The following is a 23232-nucleotide window of genomic DNA, read 5'->3' as shown; positions in this document are numbered from 1 at the left end:
TGTGGATACAGCGACCAACAAAAAAAAGGACAATGACTCAATGACAAGAAAACCCAACAAAAAAAATGTACGCATTTCTTATGCCAGGTTTTATTTAGCTTGTTAGTCATTTGAAAGCTCATCGTGTACTCTGCATATGGGAATGTTGTTTAATAGTATTTACAGCCTTCCATGCAAACATGTCAATATGTACAATTCTATGAAAATGTCTCTTTGAACCATGATGACCCCATTATACTTTTCATGTTTTCTCTTCAGCAACGTTACAAACGGTGTACAAAATAAACTGTTTGGTCTTGAGAATAATTCCACTTTCACTTAATTCATATAGATTATGTCTTGGATAAGGTATCCATAAAAATGAAAGAGATGGCATCTGTATTGATCTCCACTGGCTTCAGCATTGTTATGGATGTAAAGAATGGTGGATTCAAGCTATTTTTAGACTCAGGCTAATGATGACCACGCTTCTTGTTCATGGCCAGCGCCAGTTCTGACATAAAGTCTCCACCTCCACCTTGAGATGGTGTAGTTCTCTTTGGCGGAACCGGAGGCATCTTCCTCACCGAGCCAGAAGGCCGTAGCGCTGGTTTTGGAGCGGCAGCAGGTGGAGGAGGCGGCGGAGGGGGTGCTCCAGCCCCTGTGAACATTTGCTGAGGTGGAGGCGGAGGTAAAAACCCTGGATCTGGTGGTGGAGGAGGCAGAGACCGGTCCGCACCCCTGAAACTCACTGGGGGTGGCGGTAGTGGGAGGGAGTTCAACGGAGGCGGAGGAGGAAACATTGAACCAAAGCCAGCAGCCGGAGGAGGGGGTGGAAGGAAGTCTGGCGGAGCGTCGTCGTTGGTTGGTGGTGGAGGAGGAGGGAGGTTGTCCATTGCAGATCGAGGCGGAGGGAAGTTGGTTGGCAGGTGTCGATGAGGGAGGGCAGGTTTTGAAGAACTCTTGGCAGCCAAAGGAGGTGGTGGAGGAGGGAGGAATGGTTCTGGAGGTGGTGGGGGAAAGATGTCTGCTAATGGTGGAGGTGGAGGTGGAGGTGGGACATGTCCGAAGTCCTGAGAAGAATATATCATAATGATTCAACATGTACCTTTTTATGTCATACCATGACTGTTTATACAACTGTTTTCAACATATTATACTGTAACTTTCTGTTGGTCCACAATATCAGTCTTCCATTCATTGTCTATGGAGCAGCTCCAGACTTTACGCTGGACATCACAAGTTTGTGACTTATTCTCTGGTTTTTAGCTTTGAGAGAGTAGCTCATGTTCATAAATATTGATTGAACTTTCTTAGACCCTGGTAATAACATATAGGAGTCCTCAACTAAGGTAGTGCTCCCTGCATATACCCTGTAACTGAAACAATTAGTTGATTATCAAAATGTATTTTATTCTACACAGTTACTTTAAAAAAAAAAAGAAAATGTCTCAGTTTTTGGCATGATGCCTGGACAAAACACAACATTTTTTTTTTATCATTTTCTAACACTTTATAGACTAAACAATAATCAACAAGTACATTGATCATGATCCCCTAAAGAAGAGTTTTGTACCGTAGAAACGCGTCCTGGTTGGGGCCCCTGAGCATGTCCGTTGGCCTGGCTTGGTGATTTGGCTGGCAGAGAGAAACAAACACCATGAGGTTTGAACTAATATCACTACACGTGGGTTGTTTCGCATCAGCGAGGGCAGCTTGTGTGTCGTGCTACCTTTGATGGTGGGTGAGGGCGTTGATGGATTGGAGCTCGATGGAGTGCTTCGGTTGGTCCACGCAGAGGTGACAGCAGCCTTCTTCTCTGCGGTTTTATAGTTTTCATACAGCGACGCACCGTACTGGAAGTGCAAGAAACGCACCACATGAGAGCATGAGTTCTGTTCAAATGGAGATTTATTTTTATCCTACAGTATCATTTAATGCAGAGGTGGGGAAATGTACCTTTGCAATCCGTATTCCTGTTACCCAAAGGTTCATGGCCCGTTCGTCATCGCAGCAGAGGTACTTGATGTACTGAGACTCCTTTTGGATCTGAGGATGCTGTCGAAACAAATCCAAAAAGGTTAGTAAAGAACATACTTTGTCAACAGTAGGTTCTTAAGATTCCTGTCAACAAGGCTTTTATTACTTGAATTTTTGAAAGAAATCAGGGTAACGTTAGTAACAAACGTTAGCCTCAGGCCTTCTTTCTAGCTGTCGTCTGAACACTACTGTACTTCATTGGTACATTTGAATGACTCAGCATTGCATTTCTATACCATTCTTCCAGATAAAGGGTCACAATCAATACTGCAGAACCAGATATATACTCTTAATTTAAACCATGCATCCTTCAACATTTTCAAAACCAGTGGAGTTCCTCTTCAAGGGAACCACAAGGGGGCAGAGTGAGTCTAGAGTCAGAGTGTTAACGGGCAATGGATGCTATATTTTCAATTCCTGTTGTTTGGAATAGTCCAGTCAGCATTTCTGAACATGAACAAAGTTAGAATGTGTGTGTGCCATTGAGTACATCCTGTAATCCAGTTTAATTTAGGAAATATGAGATGTTTGTTGCTCAAATAGTCGTAACTGTTGGATTTATGCCTGTGAGTGTACACCAAATATTTGCTTTAAAGTGCACACTGTATGGGTTTCACATTAATAATAGAGTTAACTGTTTTCCCCTGAAGAGGATTTTGACTTTCTACATAATGGGGATGGTATTAGAGATCACTTCAGGCAGCTCCTCTGAATATAAAACAGCTAAAAGATAAAGCTGAATTGTGTTGCTCTCGTCCTCGAATTGCGGCAATTCTTGGCGGCCCGTAAACACCACCCCACCAATCTGTCAAAACACACCCTAATTGAACACTTCGGCAGCCGAAAAAACAGCTTCAGCTATTATTGTATCGTCTTCATCACCGTCGACCACGACTGAGGAAGCTTTGAATACGTTTTTACTGTGTGATTCCTAAAGGACAAAGACAAGCGACCATGTGAAACCTGGCTGGACGTGACCGGTCCTTTTCCTTCGCCCTCGGCCATCAGCACCTTCAGCTCAAACCTTGAGGACTCTGTCTTTCACTGGGAGCTAATTCAGTTTCTTTGCCTCTCTAAGCTCTTTTTGCTTTGATCCTCAACAACTACTGTCGTCTAACTGCTGATTCGGTTAGTTCACAGAGAAGATAGGGGAAAAGAAAGAAAGAGGACTTTCACATCCCTTTAAGACGCACCACCAACTCGTCTTATTCTTGTTTTTTTCATGTCAGTCAGCATTTTTTTTGGTCTTAAATGAGTTATATGGGTACCTCCCATCATTGTTAATATTCTCAGTTTGATAGTACTCTCTTAAAGACATGGGGCTTTTCCGGGCATTTAAAGAAATAATGGGAACAGCTTAAAAAGTCGTCTTTTTTTCTCACCACTTTCAGCTTAATTTAGTAAAACTGTCTCCTTTCACTTCTTCAATTTAAAGTATTTATTGCATTTCACAGTTCAAGTTAAATAAGCAGCTGTGTGGCTGACCATACACTCAGGCACCACCATGCAAAAATCAACTTTGCATTGACACCTCCTGCACTACGCGGTATACAGTGTGATGTGCCCAAAAAAAAAAAGCAATGACAAGGCTCTCAAGAGTCTTACTGTAAATGTGTTCTTCAGTTAGGGGAAGTTGCAGCTTCTCTGTTTGTTAATTCGCAGTGAAAGGGTGTGTGGCTTTGAGGCAAACTAGATTGTAAAGACAACACATTTAAAGCAAACTCACCTTCAGAAAAAAGCAGAAGTCGGTTGGGGCTTTGTATTTGTTCTTAAAGTCTTTGCCGTAGTAGACGTTCAGGTTGTCAAACTGGACAAAACAGACGAGGTCCCGGGACGACTGAAAGAGAAATAAAGGATTATATTATAAATGAATCCGTATTGTAATTACATTTTCCTTTCCCCTCCTTTTAAATTGATAATCTACACTACAAGTGCAACAGTAAGGATATACTGTCCTGTATGAATGGTGTGTTTGGGGTGAACTCCCAAGAGATCAAAGATATAAGTGAAAAGGTATCCAGCATGGATTAAAAACAGTTTTAGTTCTATTCCGTGATGCATGAAAGATGCATGTGGCTGATAAAGCAGAAAGACTACACACTAGGACTATGCAGTCCCAGTGACACATTTTACAAATCAACGTGTAATTCTTAAAGTTTCAGCTGACATTTCAAAGATATCTCTATATCTGCTGGGCTTTAATCTTTCCCCACTTGCTTGAGCCCAGCTGAATGTGTCCTGGATTAGAGCATTAGCTGTTGTGTGTTTATGGTCTGTCCCCTTTTTCACCCCTGACCTTGGTTTTCCCTTTGGGCACGTAATAAATTCCCGAGGCCCTCAGCTGGAAGAGCCGCGTTTTCCAGGACTTCTTGCCGTCTTCTTTGAGGTGCATCACCCCCTCGAGATCCGGCACGATAATGGAAGTCCCGCAGAAGTTCTCCTGCAGAGGTGAAGAGCGATGAAAGGAGTCACTGCGATGAGGAAGTGTCACCTTAAAAACATTTCACTTCTGGTTTGTGTGCACGAGTTTGTTTACCTGTATTAATAACTCCTTGTCTTTGTCTTTTATGTCTTTCAGAGCTTTCGTATCCTTCTTCCATAGATAAAAGTTCTGCAGGAATAAAAGACAAAGTGCATCAATAAATCTTGTGACTTTTTTCTCTTGCACCACCAGAGGTTTCTAGTAAAATGTCTCAGCAGCTATGAGATGGATTGCTATGAAAGTTTGAACATTTTAGACATTAGTTTGTCCAATACTTTGGTTTATGACCTGCAATACTAATTACTCTCCAGTGTACTTCATGTTATGCCCTAAGTAGCTAATGTTAGCATGCTAACACGGCAAACTAGATAGTGAACCTGCTAAACATCAGGATGTTGTCATTTTGAATATGTTAGCGTGTACACATTAGCATTTAGCTCAAAGCTACACTTGTTTATCAAATGTCTGCTCAAATATGGATCATTGTCCAGATTTTTCTGAATAAATTTGATCTAAATGCAATGTCAGAAGTGTTTTTTTTTTCTGTCTGGTCAAAAATAAAACTACATCTTCAAGTTCTCTTTTTTTTTCTAGAAAAATCAAACTTAAACATATTAAATATCAGAACAAAACAGCACCGAGCAGAAAAAGACATCATCAGGCAGGTTTGTCCCTGTGTGACTGGGCTAGCTTGATTTGATATCACAGTCTGGGCCGGTGTTCTATTTTGGTAGCTCTTGTCAAAAGTTGAAACTGTATATTGATAGGGACATCCTGCATTGAAGCAGATCAGGCTTTTGTTGGGGGATGTGGAGGACATGATGGAGTACTTAAAAAGGAGAATATCTCACCAGTTTTCCAACTCGACTATTTGTCTCTGCCAACAGACCGAATCCATTAAATACGCTGGGTTTATAAAGGGTCCCATTATATCAACAAACATGCCAAGATATCACAGTCTTTTGCCTGAGGCCGTTTTGTCTGATATATTACAGTGAGGATATAAATGTAAGAGGTCATCCTGCATGGAGGAAAGACGTCTCATAATTCAGACAACGTTTCAACATTGAAAACAGCCAGATGGCTCCGAGCTGAAACAACGTGGAGATGGATTTGAACAAACCAAGGCCAAGGATACATGAACTATGGAATATGGACTTTTGAGACATCACGCACGTCACCTCCGATCACTCAGTATAAGCTCAAGAGCTGCAAACAAATGAGAGGACCAACCTGTGGGTTTTTGAAAACCTCGTATTTCTCCCCCCGCTCCTGAAAGAGGACTTGGTTCTCGCTGTCCCTCGTCCACGCTAAGAGAGGCTCCACCAGGTTCTCGTGGTCTTCAAACGCCCGTTCTGTCAAAAGAAAAGGAAACTCGGACGTCGGAAAAGTGGTAGTGGTGGCATTTAGATGATCACGCTAGAGTCATCATGTGCGTGTTTTTATGTGATTGTAGCATCTTTCAAATGACTCTGATGGCATACGTCATGAGGTGAGACATACTGGTAAACATAAGTGCAATCTATAGTCCATATGTCTTATTTTTGGATGGTTCCATTAGACATTTGAAGATTTGACACATAGTATCACCATGTAAAACTACTCCATAACCAGTCATGGATCATTTACAGAATGGGCCTAACAGGCACAGGCCAAAGGGGTAATGAAGGGGATTTTACAATTTATTTGTCCCCCCTCATACCTGAATCTTTAAGTCTGCTATCTCTTTGTTCATTTCTGAAATGCATAAGACAGCTGGTACTGTAGGTAGGAGAAGGGGCCTCTTATGTGTATGAGCCAAAAGTCTTTCTGGAGTAAAAGTACAGAGCTGCACACTTTCTGCTGCATTTTAGTATTGAAGCTGAAACGACTATATATAGATGTGGGTCGTTGTGATGCATCATTTACTTTAATAATTATACTTCCTGACTTCCCACCCCTGCAGTAAACACAGCCATAAAAAATGGTTTCTCAGCGCATTCAAAGACCAATGCCAATACTCTGGAGACATTTCTAGTTTACTCTCTCACAGCGAGAAAAGCAGAATCTGCAACAGCCTTTAATCTCATACTATTCTCCACGTCCTCTATTTTTTAGCTGTCTACCATACAGCATTTCAAAACAAATGCTTCCCCATATGTACAGTAGTTCGCTCTGTCATGAAATCTTTAAGTCAGCTGGTTCAAAGTCAATTTCCACAGCTGTACAATTGTCTGTTTCAAATGGGATGAATCAAGGAAGGGCTCAATAAAACACAAGCCTCCCCATTTTGCTGGAGGGACTTTAAATGGCACTAAACCCCGAAAACACATTAAGGGCCCTTTCCTCCTCCTCATCACTGCCCACCCACACACTCGGTGCTATAGATCTCCAGAATGCACCGGGCATTTGACTGTAGTTCAGCCGTGGTCCCCAATTACAGGTTAGCAGCCCAGGCAGAGGTAGGCATTAAATAAATTGCTGCCAGGGTTCCAGTCTATAGTTTGACTATTACAATCATTAAACGGATGGTGTGACTTTGCAGCTAGAGTGAGGTATTCAGAATAAAAATCCCTTTGAACTGCATGAACCACACGGTGCGTTCGGATAGTGAGCATGGGGAGCACATGGGTGAAGATTTGTTTGAAGATGGTGTTGCTTGTTGAGCTTTGCGGGTGTTTATTCGGCATGACTTTCTGTTGGTAACGATTAAAGGTCTGCGACTGCCGTTGGAAAGCAACGCACTCTGGGGACGTTGAGAGGCATTTCAAAAAACGAACCGACTCAAATGTCAAGCCGTCACGACGGCGACACTGTGGACATTCAGAGATGACACAAAGTCCTGCGCTCCCCCGTGATTACAAGTCAAGTGAGCTAAAGTTTTGCATGGGCGACATGCTGCAAATAAATCAGTGTGTCAGACAGCTAATTTAAACACGAGCTACCATTTGGTTAAAAATAAACTGTGTTGACCAAAGGGAAACACGCATTTCCTCATTTATTGTGGGCTGGCAGTTTATCTCATCTTTAAAAAAAAAAAAAAAGAAGCATCTAAAATATCCAGAAGTAAAAGAGAGTCAGTTCACCTTTTAGCGTTTATCTACTGATTGTACTTGTTGTTAACGTTAAAGGCACCCATCAGGTGTTTAAGAGCCCAGTGGGACACACAGCATTACAACCTCAGCCACATGCAAAAGAAGTCAGCTTGAAGTTTGTGCTTTTGAGTCACTGGAAGAAGTTGTTGGCATTTCTGAGCTACAATTACAAAGAAGATGACTGTTAATGTTTTTTGTGACGTGGTATTTGCAGCAAACAGTCAAAGGATGCATCTGCCGAAATTCTATATTCTTTCTTTTTGACAATAAAGTCCAACAAAAAGACCAAAAGCAACAATTAATTGATCCGACTAATAACTGTTGTCTGTGTAAAAAACTACTATAAACACGCGAAGGAGACACACCATTGCACTGAGTGACGGGTCCTTTCATTACAATGACGATGGGCACTTTGGTTTATTGTGCGTTAATCCCACATTCACCAATCTGCTGTTAAAAATACAAACATGCTGAAAATAGTCCCCAACAATTGCACTATTTAATCCTGTTTGAGTGACAAACTCGCTAGTAGCTACAAACTACCGTGTCCAGTACGTCTTTTAGAATAAAACTATATATTCATGATTCATTTTTAAAGACGTATGTCTTCAGTAGGACAGACGGGGTCGGGACTTGTAATGGAATTTGTTGAGCGGATGGAATAATAAATCCAGGCTTATCCTTTAATTTAGAGTTTCACAGCTTAACTAGCTGCGTATAAAATGACTTGAATATAATTCTAAAGCAAAACAATATTGACTTACAGTTTATTGCTCACTGAGGTTAACGACTCTACCGCCTGTGCCTCATTAAAACAGGCGTAAAATGACTCTCTGTTCATGATTTGACTGGTTCTTTAGAAAATATGAACGATCTCCGTAACAATCTGATAAAAATGTTATAAAACCAAGAAAACAGCCGGTGATGAGGCGTCTGAAGTAAATATAGCTCAGACGGAGGATTGAGATCATAAGGCTTCTATTTCCGTATGACAGAGAGGATGACTGACAGTGTCCGATACCGCAAATTAAACCCACCTGTCTACACTGAATGTGTCTAAGAGAGGGAGGGAGAGAGAGAGTATAAGAGAGGGGGAGGGAGAGCGAGATGGATGGGAGTAAGATCAGTGTTTCATTGCGAGCTCGCTGCAGTACGGCTGCCATCGCACCAATAAAAATACAGTTCATCATCTGGACCCGAATGAAATATCTCTCCTCCCTGCACGTTGTGTGTGTTTAGTTGACAATTCATATAAAAACACACTAAAGGCATTTATGTCAAAGTCTATCTATTTAATCACTGCTGTGTTTTTCTGGTTCTGATGATATATTTGCTGCCAAGCTCACTCCTATGCTGTGGTGTTTCTGCACTAAATGTACCAGAGATCACTTGCCAACAAAGCAGCATCACCACTAGATTGGTAGTTGCTTATTCTAGCAACGTAGTTCTTTGATGTATTCCAAACTGCTGCACAAACAAGATTTAGAATTTCCCTCTGAAGATGCCTCACCTGTCATAAGGTGTTTAATGCAGCCGGTCTCTCATAAAATGACCACAGACTGAACCACCATGGTGCAGTATCAACACATTCAAAGCAGCCTGTGAGTACGGGCTTCGTGTACCATTAGTCCCTCCCACGTTACAACATTTCCAAATACATTTCTGTGCTGATGACGAACGGCTTCATGTGTCTTCTGATAACGCGACGCCTACTGATGTTAGTGTAGATATTAGTGTCTGGGTGTCACAACACATTTCTACAGCTCAACCAGGATGAATTGAAATATGAGTTTTAAGTTCTCCAGCTAAGAGAGAGAAACTAGCTACACAGTTAAATTCTTTATTCATATTTTAATAGTATTGGCTTTATCATTTAACTTTCATAATTTCTATTTTAGCGCGTCTCAAATAGTTTTACTGTTATATTTATTGTATTATGAGCTTATTGGTCATCTATAAAACACTTTGCATTTCTATTAAATCAACCCAATCTCACCTGTGTAACATCTTTCACATTTTACAACAGTTCAGTCTGTGTAGCATCAACCATAAGTACAGTAGACCGGATGCTGTGTCGCAGTAACTCACCAAGTTGTAGCTCCGGGTTGGTCTCACACAGGCTCCAGTCCACGTTGCAGTCACAGTGAGTCTTCTCGAACATGTTGTCCAGAACTTCTCTAACGGTCTGCCTCTCGTCCACCATCAGAGTCTTGGCGCTGCCATCATTCATCAGCACCTTCACCACCAACTGTCCGAAAAAAGATATGACTTTATTATGAATAAATTATACATTTCAGAAGGCAAACTGTAACATTTACATTGTTAGTGAAATAACTAAATTCATTGATGACCAGATTCAATTTAAATTCAGTTATCAGTTATATACAACTTCCATCAAGCAAATGTTTGTTGCATGAGCGCCCATCATCCATGTTACCTGTTGGTAATGGGTCTAACTGCCAAACAGGAAGTGAGAGCTTCCGATAGTCTTTATTGCAGTGGAGGTAAGACTGTACCATTGTGAGTTGAGTAGAGGGGGGTTTCATTGTTTTAAGAAATAGCCAGCCTTGTTTAAGCTTCCTAAACAACTAATATGTCCATGTTAAGAGAGTGAGGAAAGAGTTGAAAGTAGTTTTTTTTTTGTTGTTTTTTTTAAAATAGCATTGTTTCTTAATTAATTATGCATTAACTTTGGGTTGTCAGCTCATGGTTGAAGTTGGTTTAGTTCAGGTGCACACCTGCTGGAAACTTGCTATCTACCCAATAGTCATTGGCTTAGCTTAACTTTGAAGTTGACTTATGGATCCTTACATTCTTTTAAAAAAGATGCATGTTTAGTTCATTTCTTTAAATAGTTTAAAGCCTAAACTGCTTTTAAGTTTCATGTAACCTGCAAAAAACATACAGGTGAAGACTACTCCGGCTCCTGTGTGATCTCCCTGATCCTAACAGTCTTCTGGCTGTAGCTTCATATATAATGGACATATATTAAAGTAATATCTATCTTTTCATCTTACTGTCAGCAATAAAGTGCATTTATAGAAATGTCAATGTTTTTGGTTCTAAAATGATTTTTTTCTGCGTGACAGATTGAAGTTAAAACATGTAGTGGACAGAGGCAGGTGCCTCTAAACATGCAGCTTTTATATTATCCCGTTTAATTACAGGCCATGTGCAGTAAATGGTTGTTTCTGTTTCCTAATGTTAGTTCTACTAGTAGAGTTGGAGCATCAGCACTTCTGTCTCTCTATTCTGTTCACAATCTTTGGCTTTTTTAGTAATTTCCTCCCCATTGTATTCATCTCCTTTTTGCAGTCTTAGCACCTCCTTTTCCCCCCGAGTTGGCCGAGATTAATTTTGCTCTGGAGCGGCGCAGTGCTTTCCTCACAGGCTCATATGGCTTCACACTTCCTCTCATCTGAAACAAATCCAGCTTTGGGAAGCTGAGGAGTTTCACAGAACCAAGGTCAGCCGGTCGCTGAGCTTGTGTCATAAAAAACGTGGGACTCAGAGATGTTATCACAAGAGGATTCAGCGCGTTAGATCACACGTTCCTCGGCCCCGACCTTTGGAAAACAATATGGGTTTGGCATGCGGTTGAATGAAATGTCACTGGATATCAAATTATTTTTCCTCCTACGGTTCTTCCTCATGCGAGGCGGGTATCTTTAAAATACATGATCCGTGTCGAAAGCATGAAACTCGAGGGCCTCTGCCCACAGACGGTTGTGCTGAAACCACTGAGAGTGCACCTTGCTCTTCTGCGCCTAACAACCCTGGGACAGATGTTCCTGTGAAAGTGGCTAGTGGTCTGATTTTCCTCAGCATCCACACACACACACACACACACACACACACACACAAACACACACACACTCACACACACGGCAATTTGGAGGAGCTGTTTTCTGCTGGTTTCCTTTAGATTTTTCTTAAAAGACCATTAATGCAGCCACACCCACGTAAATTCTAAGACTCAGCCAAGACACAAGTAGAAGTGTAGAAATTGGCATATCATCAGTCTATCATCTATTATAAAACTTTATGCAATTGGCACAAAACCTACATTTGGTTCTGCGTAAAATTGCACATCCTGCTGCAAAGCTTTGCATGCAAAACCACATGTCTTTGCTTTTGTTGACTGCTTTGAAGATGAGAAAGTGTCCACACATCCTCCAAAGAGCGGAAGCCGTGCTGTCCCGCAGGACGTCGTTGGTTGGATGAAAGGTAAGTCGTCCATTACTGTGATTGATGGCTCCTCCAAAAGGAAGAGAAAGAGCCGTACTATCTTTGAACATTAGGTCTTTTACAGTGATGTCCATGTAGCCGTATTTCACAGCGTGTTTAAAGTTTACTGTTGCCAGTGGATGTCAGATCAGAGGAGGACTCCTCAGTGTTTGGTCGTCTTACCTTTTTCACTTTAGCTTCCTTGAGCTTCTCAAGAGCGAGCTTGATTTTGTCTGCTTTCATCTGCGCCTCGATTTCCTCCTATAGACAAAGAATATAACGTTATATTTTAGTTTTACTTACTGGTGTAAGTGGGATGTATACCACCATAATCATTGTGTTAAAGCTAGTTATACTTTGGAAAATGCACACCAGGAAATCCTCTTTGATATCAGCAAACTGTAAACAGCGCAATAAAGCTAGTGTGAGATCTGGGCGATAGGCTTATTTCCTTTGGCTTAGAGTTAGATGAGCTGATTAGATGAAGATTAGATGTGCACATTATGGACCTGCAGCCGGTTAGCTTAGCTTACCATAAAGACTGAACAGGGGAAAACAGCTAGCTTGACTCTTTCCAAAATAAACAAAATATCTCTAACAGCACCTCTAACGTTCAGCAATCAATTTGCTACATCTCATGTGTTTAATCCATACAAAAACAAAACGTTCTGCCAAACAACCGACAGAGTAGAGGTCACTGCTACCAGACACACAACCACCCGTGAAACACAACTTGTCCTCGTTACGCTCAGTTTTTTGTTCAGATGAAACAAGTTTATTAGTGAGTTTTAGAGGTGCTGAGAGGCAGACTTGTGTTACATTTGGACAGAGCCAGGTTGGCTGTTTCCCTGTTTCCAGTTTTTATGCTAAGCTAAGCTAATCGACTACTGGCTGTTGCTTCATATTTACTGTACATAGATGATAGTGGTATCAATATTCTCATCTAACTCTTGACAAAAAAGCAAATAAATTCATTTCAAAGTGTTTAGCTGTTGCTCAAAAGATGGAGCTAAAGGTAAACGAGGAGAAAAGATGTGACGGCTGAGTTCATTTCTGTGGATGCAGCGTTTTAAGTGCTGCTCAGGAGCTGCAGTGTTTAATTTTAATTCCATAACTTCTCATATGTGAAGCGTGCATTGAAGAATTTCATGTGGGCCATTAGATCTAATCTCCTAAATCTCAATTATCAGGGATACCCTTTACTCTGCCTTATAACTCAACGAGTTTTTACATTAAAATCCTGCCTACAGTGCAGTTTTAATGAACTTGTACACCTCTATAACAATGACACGTTCTCTGCCTCAGCACAGCTGGTGTTTTTACCTCAGGAGGATGAGGTAACAAGCGCTGCTAAAGTAATAAGCCCCCCCCCCCCCAGTCTCCTACCTGTTACTCTTTTCTGCCTCATGTCTGTATGTGTCTGATCTGTTCCAGACAGACTCACAAGTCTCTGTAACTGTAACAGATGCGTCCGTCCAGGAACAACTTCGCCATGATCTCACCGTCCCACTGTTATAAGAGCAATACCACTCTTCCCAGTTCCACAAAGACAAAAAGGAATCACTAGAAATGAATACGCTGGGAACTAGCGATGCTTTTGTTGCAATACCGTCTTGTCACGCACGGCTCAGGAAGTGCTTTCTTGTGGTAATCCAGATTGTGACATTATTATTGTCTCTTTCTGCTTCATGTCTCTGTCGTTGGATCTTACATTTTAAGAGCTGAGCAAGGCAAAGAAATGAAATGATTTTCTTCACAATCCGCCATCAAGCATTGTGGCTTTTTCCTGGAAACCAAAATAAACGTTCCATCACTCTGACAAGCCTTGGTCAAAGATCTCACTTCTTTAATTTTGGACTAGTTCCCAGTAGCAGAGAGATTAAAAGACATTTGCAGAGATGCGGCTCTCATCTTACAATCAGCACACTGGCTGACTCACCTTTGTAGGCTTCGCAGCCTGAGGGGGCGGAGGTGGTAAAGGGGAGGTGGCGGAGGAGGTGCTAACATTGCTGCTGGTGCTGCTCGCTGGTGATGTTGGGGAAGGGAAGGAGGAGGCCGGACGGATGCTCAGGCCCTTAGGTGGTGGCGGCAAGTCTGACGGGGGCGGTGACGGCACCTTCAGATCTTCTATTTGTGCTGCGAGTTTCTCTTCCGACTCATTGAGATCAGCCATCAAATCAGCCATGAGCGCATCCAGATCGGTGTCCTCGAGTTCATTGAGGGACTCTGGTGTTAGAGGAAAATCTGTTTATTTGTTAAGAACTGACCCAAGTATAGTATATTCAAGAGAAGAGATACATATTTGACATGTTCCTCTTTTTAAATGACATGAGCTTTTTCTTTAAACATTAAGAACTTTCATTTTTTCAAGAGTTCCTCTCTTAGTTTCATAATAACAACTAAATGATCTGCTGCAATGCATGACATGCAGATAAAATAAATAGATACAATTAAAGCATTTCTTTCATTTCATTCCTCGTTCATCTCCTCTAGTCTTCCTTTAGGAATAAAGGCTGGTGGGGCTGTAGGGCAGGTCAGTAGTAAATGATTAATTAATATTAAGCCATTATTTACAATGTATAAACTTATGAGGGTTGGAACGGTCTACACTGAAATGTCTCAATGACAACTGAATGATTATCATGAGATTTTGTACCAACATTCGTGGTCCCCAGAGGATGCATCCTACCGATTTTGGTGTTCCGCCTGACTTTCCCTCTATAGCGCCACCATGAGGTTGATATTTGCCATCATATCAGAGTGAAAGGTCTCAACTATTGGATGGATTGTTAGGACATTTGGGGGCATTTCATTTCCCCCTCAAGATGAATCAAAATTACTTTGTTGAAAATTGTATTACCCAAATAATTCGGTTTACGACCAAAATGGCTGCAAAACGAATGACATTTCCAACACCTTCAGCTGTACTTTGTACTGTACTTTGCTAAATGGTAAACATGGCAAACAGTACTCGCTAAACATTTCCATGTTAAGATTGTCATTGTGGGCATATCAGCATGCTGACGTTAGCATTTAGCTCAAAGCACAGCGGAGAGCTGCTTTTTAGTCTTGTTAGAAAAATGGTTTTATTTTGTGATTGATTGTCGTTCAGTTGAGATTCATGAAGGTTTGTCCTTGTAGCTTAGAGTAATGTGTGGTGAAGAGCTGATGTGACAAGACTGAAGTACTACTTGATGACACACTGTACTACTAACAAAAACAACTGGGAAAGGAAGAGTTAAATTAGCGCTAATGCCAACATTCTGCAACCTTGCTTTAACATTAACCTGCTTGTTTTACAGCCCACACGTGCCAAAGGCAAACACTGAGTAATTAGCACAAACAGTGACCTCAATCTTTGTCTTAAATCACCTCTTGAACAGTAGCCAGACACAGCAATGCCGTTTTTACTCCCTCTTTACATCTCTGCTTTGTGATCATTTTCTAGATAACTGATGGAACTTGCAATATACATCCTGCGTTTGCACACTGGGCTCTTTGTAGTATTTCCACACGCTTGACGGACAAAATGTAAAGTCACCATTGAGGTCAGTGTAGCTGGTGGATAGGTTGACGTCCGCGTTGGTGCTGGGGAGAAACGCGGGAGGTACTGTTTCCTGTCCGAGACTCTGCAGGGAAGAATGAACAAGGCAGTGTGTTTATAAGAGCGTTGATATAATATCTGTACAGCGAGTTAATCCACAACACATTCTGAAACATAAACTATCCCCAAACATTATGTAAGAAAGTTTGATGTTTACACGTCTAATGTTACATCTGTTTTCAGGTATTACATCTAACAGAGCTTCTATGTGTTTTATTCAACCCGTTCGGCCAAATGGAAGTGATTTAAAATGACTGGTGGGTTAAAAAAAACACATCAAAGTCATCAGCAGGGGTTTTCACCAGGACAAAAATGTGTAATCTCTCACTGGTTCATGCCATTTGACCTCCCCCTCCAAAAAAGTGTGTAATTGATGGTTGTTAGTTGACCACAGAGAGTGTTTCTCCCCCGCTGTGCTTGTTGTGCTTGCCAGTCTAGAGTCTAGAGTGATCGATGGTGGGTTTTAGAGAGTTTGTCGTCTGTCTCGAAAGTAGGAACGTTTATTTAAGGTTTAATGGGGGAGAGTGAACCGTGGGCAGTCTGGAGGAAATGTGTCGTGTTCAGTATGTGTTGCAAGAAATCTTATAGGATTTTACTGTGACACAAAAAGGTAACTTCCTATTTCTTGTCCCCTTTTTTTTATAGTTTTGTTGTTGGTTTTTTTTCAGCAAATATATTTATAAGTTAATGTTGGCAAACTTCTCTGACAAACTGATACGAAATACATAATATATTGGAATAAAATTATAATAACAATACTACTAATGGCAATGAGGTATAATACTACTTATATAACAATTAGTGCAAAACGAAACCCCCGAAGATGTGTTGAAGAAGTGCTGGAATAAAACTGTATGGCCATAGTTGTCATGACCATAACTGTCTTAGTTCACCTGAGTGAGGAGGTCCATCTCCCCCAGCATGTCACTGAACATGGCGTCGATGTCGTCCATCTGTTTAAAAGCAACAACAAACATGTCAGACACAAAAAAACACTCAAATATCCCACATGTTAACTTCTCCACCGTGTGACATAAACTGTTGGGACACCGTGTGCGTCAATGTATTTCATTGGTGCTGCAAGGAAGCGAAACATCTCCATTGACTGGACTTGGTTGTCACATGAATGACAGTGAAGGAATGTGTGGAATGAAGAGGTAACTCTAATCTGCACGGTGAAGTGAAACGTTCGTTGAAACACATGTTACACAGCCAGTGAGACCCAGCACTGCTGCTTCACTTTGAAATGTGTGCTGCTGCAATCTGTGCTCTGAGGCTGTATTATCATCTCCACCCAGTATGAAAGGAAGGAAAGTATGTACAGTATGCATAACTTCCAGGCATTCATGTTTCGGCAGAGCGTGTCGGGTCCTGTTGCACATGTCGAACTGAAGAGTGAGATGTGATTTCATTTTTGGTATTTTCTGTCAGATTCAGAAATAACTGACCTCTCTGCAATCAGTCCTATAACGTCATTAAAGACCCTTAACTGTTGAAGTCATGCTTTCACATTACATGATTACAATATACATTTGTTTTAATCATTGTGAATGACAATACCAATTTATTTCAGTTACTGTGTGCTAAAAAATTAGATCAGAATGCTGCACGACCCCGAAAATTGATCCCTGAAACATGCGAGAAACCATCGACAGTAATAACATATGCATGCTTGTATGCTGGGCTTAGCTATAAATTGCTGATCAAGACTCATATACTTGACTGCTTCAGAGTTATATACTTTGAAGGTGCAAGATCTGATATTGGGGGCGTTTGCATTGCCTCTCAACAGCTCTCAACATGGCGGCGCCCGAGCCGGCGGCAAATAGCTAACAGCGCTAACAGTGCAAACAACGGGGGAAGTGCTGAAAAAGGTACAACAGAATGTGGAATTCATAAAAACGCAAACAGTTTCCAAATTTCAAACACTGACAGAGCTAACAGTGTTAACCTGAGGGGGAATCAGAGGGCTGGTGCTAGGCTTTCGTGAAAACAGCTGCCGACCGGGACGGCGTTATCAGCTGCAACCGCCGTTTGAGAGCCGTGCACAGCCAACAAGTAGGGCACGATAACATGCGATAACATGCACTAAAAGGCCCAGCCATGTCAACAAAGAACGGAGAAGCTCAGATACCAACATACACAGAGGGAGAGCGCCTTCGTTCTCTGCTCAGGTAGAGCACAGCTCCTTCAATCATTTCAGTCTGAACGTAGTGAAATAGGCCGCGACAACAACTCCCGAAGACTCACTTGACATCTGTAATCAGTATGCTGTCTCTCACTTTGTATTATTTGAATCCACATTTCCTCAGAGCAAATGTTATGATGGGCTGGAATGTGCAGTCAAAACAGAGTCCCTGTTTTCTTACAGTGGAACATGACCAGCAGTGGGACGGGTCAGTAGCAGTTCATTCAGTCACAGTGGTGCTTTGATGGGGTTTTAACTTCACCAAATCCAGAAATGTAACATGCTGCTGTGCACCTCCTCTGCATGTTAATGGTCCTGAAAACCCAACAGTGACTACAGAGCCTGTGAGGGTACAATCTACTGATTAAGAACAATTCAACATTAAGTGTGGCTGCTGTGACTGCTGAACCAGTCTGGTTAAACACTAAAGTCTCCTTTTCTGCCTGTGGCTCTGTGGGTGTTAATGAGTGTCACCTATAATCACCCAAGGGACATGATTTGTACATTTCTTTGGTGTTGCTCGGCACAACTGCTTTTTTGGGACAACATTACGCTACAAAGCAAAAGTTAGATTTAGGCAACAAAACCATGTAAATAGGTTTTAGAAGACCGTCACTAACACTTTGGGACACACAGTGTCGAACATCGAGCTCGTGGTTGACAGTCCTGTGTTTGATGGACTCGTCCACCTCCCCTGCTGCCCACCATAAGTCATCCATCTCTTTATTTAATACTACGTCACTAGCTCTGACCGCGGCATAGTAAAGTGGATGCGTTTAATTTGTGCCTCCACCATGAAAAAGGATCCTTCTTGACTTTCCATTGGTGTTGTTTTTGTGCTGAGCGACATGAAAATAAATGGACAATTCGTGTCCCAGTGAATGAAACGAATAGATTTAATTTTGTTTCTGTTTCACAACCTGCTGTGATTCTGGGCTGCATGATGAGGCACAAAGATGGCAGCAAAGGCAAACACAGTTGTTGTTGTTGTATAACACACTGAAATACTTTGTATAAAGCTTAGAACAAAACTAGAATAAAAGAAACTGCTTTTTGTTCATTCAAGACATTATTGCCGATTTAAAAGCGGTCTACTGAGCGTGTCTTTATTTTTATGGGCTCACCGGCTAACCGAGCTATCTTAGTGTGGCTTCACTCATTTTGCAGCAACAGAAGCATGAGTGGTCTGCAAAACTCAGAGGTTGGGTTGTTGCATAAAGATCAAACGTGGTTGTGTTAAGCTGTAAGACGACATTCATTATATTTGAATAAGAAATAGCTGGCGTTAGGTGAAGGATTGGTGCGGTTAAAGTTAAAGTAATAAGAAATGGACTTTGACCACTGCACGTCTCAGACCCCAGCGTGCCTACACACTTTGTTTTATGTAGGCCTCTCTTATTGGTTTGACTCAACCAATGACATTTTCTCTCCCTCAGTGTAATGTTTGCATAAATCTCCGGTCTTCACTTTATTTCTGCCGTTACGGTTCATTAGATATGAAAATATTATCTCTAACGAAGTGTAACTCGCTGCTGTTTTCACTCAACACAGTTTGGAATCTGTTTATTAAACTGTTAGAGCCAACAAGAAAAAAAGAAAAAAGTTTTAATCAAAAGCAAAGCAAGAGAGTCGAGGCAAACCCCTCGGTCGCACTGCGGAGGAGAGAAGAGTGATTGATTGTGTTCCAGGCAAGAGTTCAGACAGTGCTGTGACATGATGTTTCTCATTTGAATGTGAATTGGATCAATAGTGTTCCAACATCTAACAGATGGCGCGTGCTTGTGTGGTTGGAAGCTTAACGAAGAGAAACTGTATCTGAGACCATAAATGATTTTGTGCAGATAACAGATAAAAACTTGTAAAACCTCTCTGGTTTTGACACCGTTGCACACAAAGTATTTTCTATAATGACTTATTTGAGTGTCAGACAATATGTTCCACGTGATGTGTATGTGTGGGTCTTTCTAACTGTGTGGCCCCACTCCTCCACCCTTTGTGGCCCCACTCCACCCTTTTTACAAGAATGGTTTTACCCCCAGGAGGAAGTGGTACAGGGTGAACTTCCTGCCACTTGCGATGTTGAAATCGTGTTGGAAATGGTGACACGAGCAGCCACCTGCAACCTTAATGCTGTTTCCTTTCACTCACATTGTGCCACAATTTTTAGGGTCTGAAAACACAACTTGCATGTGATATTCTGCATAATGGCTAAACAAAACATAAATTTAAGTGATTGCAGACATACAAATAGAACACTCGTTATTTAAAAATCTATTATGACCACCTAGTTATTTTCATTTCCGTCTTTTTCCAGTGGTTTCACGTTTTATTTTGTGTTATGAAAACCGCAACGCAACAGATCTCGCTGCAACGACCACAGTTTTGGTCCAAGTCAGCTCTTTGCTCACAAACAACAGAACACGTAAACACTGTGAGCGTCTGATGCCGTCTCCAATGTGCATTTTTAAAGTCACACAAGGAAAATATTAGCCTCAGTAAGGTCAGCTGCTTTTAGAGGCCAAATGCATATAAGAGCTCTCACACAGTAAAGAGAAGTCAGAGAGGGAGTAGAAATGCTCAGATCTCGAAAACAAACCGGCGTCTGCTGATGGAGGCAAAACACATTCATGTGATGTTTATAATCACTTCTTCCGCACATAAATGCACGATTGTATTCGTGTCTCACTTCACACGTCAACATTAAACTTAGGAAAGTAGCCCTGTTACACTTGTTTTTTCATTTGTAGGTGTGACATTGCAAACAAAACACAAAGGAAGTAGAACCACAGAAAAAAAGGTGTTGGCCTTAAAGTGGTGTCAACAGTAGAGGCTACTTGCTTTACTTGTGTATTCTAAGTGTATTCACTTTTCTGCTGAGAGTCATACAAAAAGATTGATACCACTTTTGTATCTGTCTGTAGAATGTGAAGCTAGGGCCAATAGCTGATTAGCTTAGCTTAGCATAAAGATTAGCCTGGCTCTGTCCAAATATTATTCAGCCTAATGAATTAAACAAACAAAACAGAAGTCAGTGTTAATTAGTTAGCTTTAGAGGTGTCTTTATGGTACACTAAGCTAAGCTAAGCTAAGCTAACTGTCTCCTTGCTTTATTTTGAATGGTATCAATCTTATCTAACCTTCAGCAAGAAAGTGAACAAGGTTTCTTTCCTAACTTTAAAAACAAAGACCACGAATAAAAGAACTGGCTGCAGATGTCAGAGATGACGCGGATCTGTTGTGAAATCATGCAAAAGGTTTCTACCAGAATATTGGAGAAGCTAGTTGGATGAGAAACGTTGGCGTGACTAACGCTGTCTGACAAAAGCCTTACTGATGCATAAAGTGCTCGGAAGTGAGCTGAGTTTTCAATTTTATTCGGACAAACTGATGACAAGTGTAGATAGAAGTGTAAAGTGAGATGGAGAGAGTAATGGGATCATTTCATTTCCCGTCAATATCTGCATTTACTGTAAAACAAAGTTTGTATTTGTGATCCTTCATATTGTGGACGATGCTGCAGCCCGAAAGAAGACAATCATAAAAGTATGTCGCTGCTTCTTTGCACCATTTCTACTTTCTTTCCAGAAACCGCTCTGAAAATATGCGATTCATCAGCATTTATGAATATTACTGGAAACATTCGAGCACGGAATATGGCTCCGTTTCAAACCTCCACAATGCATTGTGAAAACACACCGCTCTACGTCTGGGATCCAAAGAAATAATAAGTCCAAAAAAATATAGCATGCAAGCGACTTAGACATGCCTAAATAATCTCAAATCGTATTTTATAAATGCACACACGTCGAACTCAAGTTTCAGCCGAGAAGATGGAAACCAGACAACAACCCTAAGTGGCCGTATCAAAGCACGGCATGTTTACCGTGATGTACAGAAACTCCCTCTCTTACTCGGCTCAAATATCTTTACTTAGGCTGACGTGTTTACAGAAGTGGACGTGCTCTACTGTAAAGCAGGCAAATTATAGGGCTGGCAGCAGAAAGAAAGTGCTGAACGGCAGAAAAAAAGAAGAATCATAACGGACATTTCACAACACCCGAGATCGTATCTATGTGTGCTGAAGGGAGTCTGGGCTTTTGTAGAAATCAAACATGGACACTAATTTCCACTAAGGTCATATCTACATCGACATAAAATCCCCTCTGCACATGAGTCATCGGACAGTCTGTCTAACCTCCCTGTATATTGCAATGTTTTCTGGCTCGACGGCAGTGAAAAGCAGAAAACTGTCAGCTAAAAGGTTTTTACTAAAGCAGACGCTTGCAATGATACACAGCTTATAAGTAATTCATCTCGTCTCAGAAAGCCAAATGTACAAAATGTTCCTGTCATCGATGACAGCACTGATAGCTTTAAAGCAAGAGGCCAAGCGGATCTGTTTCATGTGGTCATTGAGTCATACAGCAGTCTGAAATTAGAGTCGGGTCCACCCAGTTGGAAAGCACATATGAACACGCTTTTCTTTATGTTAGAATAGCCTAATGACGGCCTCATCGCTGCACAGAAAGCTCATTAAGCCTTATCTCATGAGTACAAAAACATCCTGGGGGACAATAGACGTACTGTTATAATTTGACAACCTTTAAAAGTCTCTATCGAGGAGGAGGTTTTCAAATTACAAATATTGTCTGGCTACAATTATTTGCCTGTATTATGAACTTTATCTGTGTTATCCTTCCAGCTGGAGGAGAAAAACGATTTTATTTGACAGATAAAAAGAACAAAGCTTCACAGTCAAAGTCACACGAACGCGCTCAGAGGAAAGCAGCTATGGGTGTTCCCCGTTAACTGAAGGTACAACATCTAATTTAGCAGAGGTGTAACTCACCTTTTTCAAATGTGTTAATCCTCGTTTCACCAGTTAGTTTCAGGCTTCATGGACATCAGTTCCACCTCAGCGTTTTATTCTCTAATAAAGCTCAACACCAGAGAAACAGTCACATACAGATCAGGGTGTGTTGATGTGGATTGCATCTGTCTCTCTTGACTGTTAACTTCTTCCTGCTCAATGCGGAAGTTCAGGTCGAGACCTGCCACTGCATTCCTTCAATAAAAGCCCAACACTTTCACAACAGTCTTGTCTGGGCAACGCCGGACCGCCCCACTCAACAGTTGTCTCCTTATCTGCACTGTATTCTGCAACTTTTTGCATACGAGGACAGAGCGGGAGAAAAGTGCAGTGGAGTTTGCTGTGACTTCCAATCATAGCTGCTGAGTGACAAGCACTTGAGTGGATGGTGGAGTGTTCGGAAGAAAAAAAACAACATAAAAGCGAGGTCTCGGTGGGATCGAGAGAACGGCTGATTCAGCAGGAGGAATGTGACGGCCTCGGTTAATAATTCACCTCACTGAGACTGATTTACTGCAGGTCTTTAGACAGGAGTGGTAATACTGCACGTCACAGCGGTGAGCACCAGACTCCAGCTGAGCTCCTGTGATCTAAATTCTTCTGAAACACACAGCATCACCTTAAGACACATCACATATGCTTTGAAGTATTTTGCTGCACAGGCATCTTCCCCGAGACTAAAGCGTACAAAGGTACATTCGAGCTATTTTTCGTCACTTAAAATCAGGAAGGAGTTAAGACACTGGTGTGGTGCAACAAGGTCACTTA

The 23232-nt window shown here is 41.4% G+C and overlaps 1 protein-coding gene across 1 annotated transcript; it reads right to left on the bottom strand.

Annotated features, from left to right (window-relative positions):
• Positions 1–72: 72 nt before the first annotated feature.
• Positions 73–22587, bottom strand: apbb1ip (amyloid beta (A4) precursor protein-binding, family B, member 1 interacting protein). The gene is made up of 14 exons (XM_079181476.1): positions 22444–22587; positions 16300–16359; positions 15344–15431; positions 13742–14028; positions 11986–12063; positions 9664–9823; positions 5735–5856; positions 4556–4630; positions 4316–4459; positions 3746–3856; positions 1939–2037; positions 1712–1835; positions 1556–1617; positions 73–1052 (listed from the first exon to the last, which is right to left on the bottom strand). Exons 2-14 carry the CDS (start codon positions 16357–16359, stop codon positions 453–455), a joined length of 2010 nt encoding a protein of 669 aa, XP_079037602.1. The 5' UTR covers positions 22444–22587; the 3' UTR covers positions 73–452.
• Between the last annotated feature and the right edge of the window lie 645 nt (positions 22588–23232).

The sequence above is a fragment of the Pholis gunnellus genome (assembly GCF_910591455.1).
Source record: "Pholis gunnellus genome assembly, chromosome: 20".
NCBI classification, from domain to species: Eukaryota; Metazoa; Chordata; class Actinopteri; order Perciformes; family Pholidae; genus Pholis; species Pholis gunnellus.
Note: the sequence above shows the minus strand (reverse complement) of the source record. Positions and strands in the feature narration are given on the sequence as shown.